Source organism: Ctenocephalides felis, unplaced genomic scaffold (genome assembly GCF_003426905.1).
Source record: "Ctenocephalides felis isolate EL2017-DRISC unplaced genomic scaffold, ASM342690v1 CF-g0.4_SCAFFOLD_03571, whole genome shotgun sequence".
Lineage (NCBI taxonomy): Eukaryota > Metazoa > Arthropoda > Insecta > Siphonaptera > Pulicidae > Ctenocephalides > Ctenocephalides felis.
This window is the reverse complement of record NW_020539725.1, coordinates 61359898-61367215: the sequence shown is the minus strand read 5'-3', so window position 1 is coordinate 61367215 and position 7318 is coordinate 61359898. Positions and strand designations below refer to the sequence as shown.

At 31.5% G+C, this 7318-nt stretch overlaps 1 protein-coding gene across 1 annotated transcript in view; it reads left to right on the top strand.

Moving 5' to 3' along the window:
- The window catches only part of LOC113386434 (dnaJ homolog subfamily C member 7-like), a 44598-nt gene extending 37835 nt beyond the window's left edge, over positions 1–6763 (top strand). The window contains exons 6-12 of the mRNA XM_026624215.1: positions 857–1017; positions 1101–1312; positions 3371–3557; positions 3619–3743; positions 5367–5484; positions 6391–6567; positions 6641–6763. Of these exons, the coding sequence (XP_026480000.1) occupies positions 857–1017; positions 1101–1312; positions 3371–3557; positions 3619–3743; positions 5367–5484; positions 6391–6567; positions 6641–6763 (1103 nt within the window). The remainder of the gene's footprint in view (positions 1–856; positions 1018–1100; positions 1313–3370; positions 3558–3618; positions 3744–5366; positions 5485–6390; positions 6568–6640) is intronic.
- Positions 6764–7318: the final 555 nt, after the last annotated feature.

Genomic DNA, 7318 nt, shown 5'->3' with positions numbered 1-7318 from the left:
TTTGAATGAAATCTTGCTTTGGAATCCAGTATACTTAGTATGATTTTTACTTTATTGCTTGTAATTCCTAAACGATTCATTTAATATGAATGATGTCTTTGACAAATCTATTCAAAATTAAATATTTAACAATATTGTCTAACAATATTACACTCTACAGCAACTCGGTATACTTTAAAATCGCAATTGAAAGCATACAACTTTGCTTACGCCTTTATTGTAAGGAACTCGCTTAATAAAAACGGCGGAAGCAAAGTTGTACACTAAATATTTATAAAGTGTTGCACTAATGTAATATATATGCACATAACTTTAAAACCATTCGTTTAATATGAATGATGTATGAGGCAAATTTGTTCAAAATTAATCAATTTACAAACGTCTCTAACAAAAAACGACTCTAAAGCAACTCGGTATATTTAAAAAACGCAATTGAAATTAAGTACATGAATAATTTAAGTATCAAGTATACTAGTTTCCATACAAACTGAAGGTTTTCGATAGATTTTCTGCATAGTGTTTGTAGCGAAATCTTGCTTTGGAACTAAGTATACCTAGTACGTATTTTTACTTAATCGCTTGTAACTTCTAAACCATTCGTTTAATATAAACGATGTATTTGGCAAATTTATGCAAAAACAAGTCATTAACAATGTTGTCTAACATATTTCGGCCCTACAGCAACTTGGTATACTTTACAACGCATTTGAAAACACACAACTTTGCTTCCGCCATTATTGTAAAGAACTTATATAGTAAAAACGGCGGAAGCAAAGTTGTATACTAAATAGAATAAACAATTCATAACTTAATAATATTTTAATTATAATTATCATTTATTTTAGGTACGATGAAGTTCTCAAAAATGGTTTGCCAAATTGGAAGTCTGCCATGTATTATTACAGGAGAGTACGTAAAATGGGACTTCTGGAAATGGTTGTGATTTTATTTGTTTTAATAACAGTCGGACAATACATTGTAGCCTGGGCAGCGTTTGCCGAAAAGAAACATAGTGCAGTAATACAAAAAACATATTTATTTAGTAAAAAAAACTAAATAAATACAAATTATTATTTATAAAAGCTTTACCTTTGTTGTAGGAAAAGTTAATGATGTCCCGTCTCAAGAAGACTCAAAAAAAGATGAATAAGTCGGATAATGTGAATATGTTTGATGATATTCCCAAGCCAAGTGTCTTCGATACATTGCCATTCCAAATTGTGAAATTGATTTGGAATTTACCTAGTATAATAAAAAATATTAAATATGAATTAGATGAGAGGAAGAGGCTGAAAGAAGAGGAAATTTTAAGGTACCTTTTGTTTATTTTTCTACATGAACATAGTGTTGTTTTTCGTTTTAGTCCTCGCTATTTTTTGTATTATTTGCTCTTTGCTCTATAAATAAATTAGAAAAATTTTAAATTATTTTTAACTTCCCGTAGGGTAGTTATAGTAATCGCAAAAAATCGAAAATGAAAATTTTTATTTATCTTTACGTTTCAAAGGTTTCTGAACATTTTGGCATACCTTAGAAAAAATGGATGTATGTGTGCGTGTGTGCGGATACAAATTTTCGTCGACGTTTTCGGGCGCACGCATCAACCGATTTGAATAATTCAAAAAGCATTCGATTCCTATTGATAGGGAGATGTGCTGATTAGTTTTTGGCAAAGGCAGGTCTAGCCGTTACAGAGATAAAGAGCAAAGAGTGCAGAAAATAGAAATCGAGTTTTTGAGAACGGAGTATCGGATTTGAATGATCTAAAAAACATTCGATTAGTAATGATTGGGAGAAGAGGTGATTAGTTTTTGGCAAAGACAGGCCCAGCGGTTTCGGAGATACAGAGCTAAATGTTAAAAAAAATGGAAGTTTCTGAGAGAACTAAGCGTCCGATTTAAATGATTCAAAAAACTTTCTCCTTGTTTCAACAAAATAATTGCTTCAGCACAAAAATAATTTTGTTTCTAATTTTTTTTTTCCAAAAATTTGTAATTTTGGATTAAAAATTCAAAAAATTGCCCGGACTAAGCACAGTCTAAGCGCCACTCTGGTACAAATGCGTTACCCAAATGCGTTCAGACTGTTTATGTACTGGAGCGCTTTTCCAATTTTGTGAGAAAACTAATAAAAAATGTGAAAATGCCGCCAAGCTAAGCACAGTATAAGTGAAAATGTCGCACAGAATTATTTGCAAATGCGTTTAGACTGTGACAATACGGTAGCACTTTTTCAATTTTGTGTAAATTAGGCAACTATTTTTTTGAAATTGAATTCGAAATGCAATGACGATTGTTAATGTTCTTTCTAGATAAATTGATTTGTGATTTATGATTTACATTTGAATTCAACTTCTTAGGTTGGCGATGTATAAATTAGTAAAATAGAATTTTATTTTTGAAGTAAAACTTCTTAAGTCGCGATGTGATATAGAGTCTGTTTTGATTAAACGTAAAAGAGACAACAGTATATAGTGAGAAAATGAGAGAGAGATATATAAAACACTAGTGCGAAAAAGAGCGCGATATACCTGACAGAGTAAGATACATGAGTACGATGTAACCTCCAAAATTTAGCAACTACCGTTTTCAATGTAATTTTTTGATAAAAGGACAAGAGATACCAATTTTTGTTGTTAATAAAAATTGTAGATAATTTAATTGGCTATAAATTTGCTGAATATTGCAAAATGGTGAAACATTTCGTTTTGAAGTTATAAATAAATAAATAAAAATCGAGCTGGTCCAAAAGTATGAAGCAAGATATACTGATGCAACCTCCAAAATTTAACAACAACCTGTTTCATTGCAAATTTTGGGTAAAAGGATATGAGATACAACATTTTGTTATTAACAAAAGTTGTAGATAATTTAATTGGCTATAAATTTGCTGGATATTGCAAAACAATCGGACAATTTGTTTAGAAGTTATAAACAAATAAAAATCGAACCGGTCCAAAAATATAAAACGAGGTATATTAAAATGTAGCCTCCTCAATTTAACAACAATCATTTTAGTTCTTATAAATGCCGCCAAGCTAAGCACAGTATAAGTGAAAATGTCGCACAGAATTATTTGCAAGCGCGTTTAGACTGTGACTGTACGGGAGCACTTTTTCAATTTTGTGTAAATTAGGCAACTATTTTTTTTTTTGAAATTGAATTCGAAATGAAATGACGATTGTTAATGTTTCTTTATATTTGAAAAAGTTTAAAATTTCTCGAATATTTATTTATTTCATTACGGTATGGGAAGTTCCAGCAATTTGCCTTAAAGCACGATGCCATACACCACTAGTTTATATTCAATTTAGTTAAATTTTAAATTATTTTTCTCTATTGGTCTAACAAAAAATTCCATCACCTTTTAGAGAGCAGCAAGAGCAAGAAGAATTAGAAAGAGCTCGTGAGCAATACGAGAGACAAAAAGAAAGCCGAGCAGCAACAAGGAGAAAGCGGCAGCAGCAATTCAAGCCACCAGAGATGAGCGATGAAGACTATCAAAAATTGCAGCAACAAAACAACGATACGAGCAGCAAAAATAGAAACAAACCAATGGTAAAAAATGGTTGAATATTAGTATTTAGATACAAAAATACAATGTTCTTTTATTAAACAGATGAGACCTATTATATCAGGCGGTCTCTGGACAGACGATGATTTAGCCGAATTGATAAGGCTTGTTAAAAAGTATCCTGGGGGCACCCCTGAGCGATGGGAGAGGATAGCCGAAGCCATGAATAGGTAATCAATAAAATCTTAACAAAAAACGCCCCTTACCCTAGATCATAGGTTCCCAAACTTGTTTGTGCCGTGGACCCCTTGCGATATTTTTCGTTCTGTCATGGACCCCCTATATTATGGTTTCTCCGGGACAGTTCCGGGTTTTCATCTTTTGATACGGGTTTTTTTCAAAATCAATATTTGTCCCGGATTTTTGAAAAATCTTAATTAAAATTTGTTTTTTCTTAATTAAAATTAAATTACATCTACTTATCAAATTAATTATGTGAATCAATGTGTTTTTTATCTTTTGTAAAACGTTATGAATGAGAAAATTGCTGAATTTAAAATTCCAAAGGCGAATTTAATTTCATAAAATTAAAAAAAAGAAAAACAAGCCAATAGTAATTTTTTCAAGTTAATTATGAAGAAAATTGAACAGAGTTTTATAGAAGTCTCAAATGCGAAAAAACATATAGATTAAAAGATTAAAAATATAAAATATAATATAAGCATGGTAAAAGATGATTGTAACATATAATCGAGTTAAAAATTATACTAAAAGTCCGCAATTGTAATTTGAAAAAAATATTTTGAACAAACTGTTTTTATAAACGATCGTCGACGATTTCGGGAACACCGATCAACCGATTTGAATAATTAAAAGAACATTCGATTCGTATTGATAAGGAGACGTGCTGATTAGATTTTGGCGAAGGCAGGTCTAGCCGTTCCGAAGATACGGGGCAAAAAGTGCCGAAAACGGTAACTCAGTTTTTAAGAGAACGGAGCGTCCGATTTGAATAATTCAAAAAACATTTCACTTGTATTGACAAGATGAAGAATCGGTTTCGGAGATATAGAGGAAAAAGTAAAAAAAATGAGCCATTTGGTGGTCAACAATAATCATTAGACATTAGACATATGCACATCAAATTATCAGATATTTTATAGAGATTTTAACAATAAGTATGAATTTTGTCTACCTTACTATGGGTTCCGTACCAATGCTTATGCGTTAGACAGCGACGCGGCGCTTACGCGCTTTATATTTTGTCCCTATGCAGTTAAAGCAGTACGATTGATTGCTTTGAAAAGAAAGTTCAGATCTTCCACAATATGTCAAAATAAAGAAAAAAAAAATTTTCAAAAAAAAAATTAAAGAAAAATTTTTTTTTTCAAAAAAAAGTAATTTTTTGTACAATTTATAGTTTTTCAAAAATCTTATTTTTTCAAAGTAAATTTTTTTCAAAAATGTTAATTGTTTTTAAAAAAATAAAAATTTTTGGTACGGGAAGTTCCAGCAATTTGCCTTAAGGCACGATGCCTTAATTACCTTAAGACAGAATTCCACTTACAGCTAGTTTTTTCTTTACTTTTTGAATCATTTCTAAATATTGCCAACTATATTAAGATTTTTTGTGAATCTATATATTATGTTATCGTTTAACGTAAATAAATAGATTTTCACATGGTGTATTGTAATCCACTGCCGTGGGGACCTCCATTTTATTTCGTGGACACCCAAATTTTGTTTTTGCCGCCGTGGACCCCTTGAAAGTCGCCCTGGACCCCTGGGAATCCATGTGGACCACTTTGGGAATCACTGCCCTAGATCAATACATGTATTTTTTACATTTCTAGACCAGTACCTGAAGTGACACACATGGCAGCTAAAATGAAAGAAAACTTCTACCGTGTCGGAAATCAAGAAGAGACTCCGCAAACAACAGTCGATATATTGCCTGAGGTTCCCAAAAAGGTAACATACCAGAAAATTTATATATTTTTTTTATTTATTGGCTTTTGATATCTTCTATATATATAAAAATAAGGCGGGTTTTCCTTCCTGACGAAATAACTCCAGGACGCACGAACCGATTTCGACAATTTTGCATTCGTTGGAAAGGTCTCGGGCTCCGCAAGGTTTATAGTTAAGAAAATTAGTTGTGCATGGCATCGTGCCTTAATGCAAATTGCTGGAACTTCACGCACCGTAATTAAAAATTCGAGTAATGACATTAGTGAGAATTATCAGAATTATGCTTGGTTAAGTCAACGAGCAATTCTTGCCGCAAAGAATAATGATGTACACGCACCGAATTTCACCATTCAATCAAAAATTGTTGGTGATTTGGTGACATACCAATGATTCCGACTGGTCTTTCGATTGACTTCAAACGATTGCAATTTTCAGTTCGCAATAACAAGTCTCAAGGCCAATCGCTTAGTGTTTGCGGGATAAATTTCAAATAGATTATTTAGAAAATCATTGTTTTTCACATGGGCAGTTATACGTTGCCTGTTTACGAGTTGGAAAACCATCCGCTTTGTTTGTGTTAACGTCAGACCAAAAAACAAAAAATGTGGTTTACCAAAGAGCACTTCAATGAAACGGATAATTTGCGGATTTACTTTCATTTACTAAGAGAAGTTCAACTAAAAAACACTTCATTTTTGTAATCGAAATAAATTCATTACTGTTGTGTAATAAAATCAAAGTTTTCCTTTTCAAACAGAAAAATTCTTCATCTTTCTCACGAAACCATCTTGTTGCGAAACGGAGTGCGTCGGGTTTGCTAGTACATTATAAAGCCAGATGCCATTCTTACAATTCTTTACAAAATTTATAATTAATTTCCAATATTTATTAACTGATCTTGTGTAGGTGAAAACAAAAGGAGGGAAATTAGGTGAAGCTTTAACAGAAAATGTGAGCAATGTCGAGAACAGTTGGAGCCAGGAACAGCAGAAGGCTTTAGAGAGCGCTTTGACAAAGTATCCTAAAAATTCAACGCAGGATAGGTGGGAGAAGATTGCCAAATGTGTTCAAGTAAAAAATAAGGTAACTGGAATATGAACTATTGATATAATATTATTTATATGAATATATAAAGAAGTTTTAATTGATTTTCCAGGAGGAGTGCATCCTGCGGTACAAGTACTTGGTGGAATTGGTAAAGAAACAAAATCAACCAAAAGAGGAAGAAAATCAAGAGTCTGTGCAAGAAGCCAATAAAATAGAATCAACTGATACATGATTTTGTAATAAAGATTTTATATTTATTTATTTGACATGGTTTTATTAACCAAACCTAGATAACATCTTTTATGTCTTTCCAACATTTAGAAAGTATTGATTATTAACTGAACTAACTTCAAAAACATAGCAATCAGTTGATTAGTCGACAAAAAATGGTTAATGGTTAACAGTTAACAGGTTAACAACAAAATATATATATTTACGCCTTTACGCTTCTCATTAGTTCTAATATTAAACTAGCTGTAAGTGGAATTCTGTCTTAAGGCAATTAAGGCAAGTAGCTGGAACTTCCCGTACCAAAAATTATAATTTTTTTAAAAACGATTAACATTTTTGAAAAAATTTTACTTCGAAAAAATTAGATTTTTGAGAAACTATAAATTTGACAAAAAATTACTTTTTTAAAAAAAATTTTTTTTTTTGAAGACAATTTTTTTTTTTTAAAGAGAAATGTTTTCTTCATTTTGACATATTTTGGAAATTCTGAAGGTTTTTTCAGAACAATCGTACTGCTTTCACTGCATAAAGACGAAATATCAAAGCGCGTAAGCGC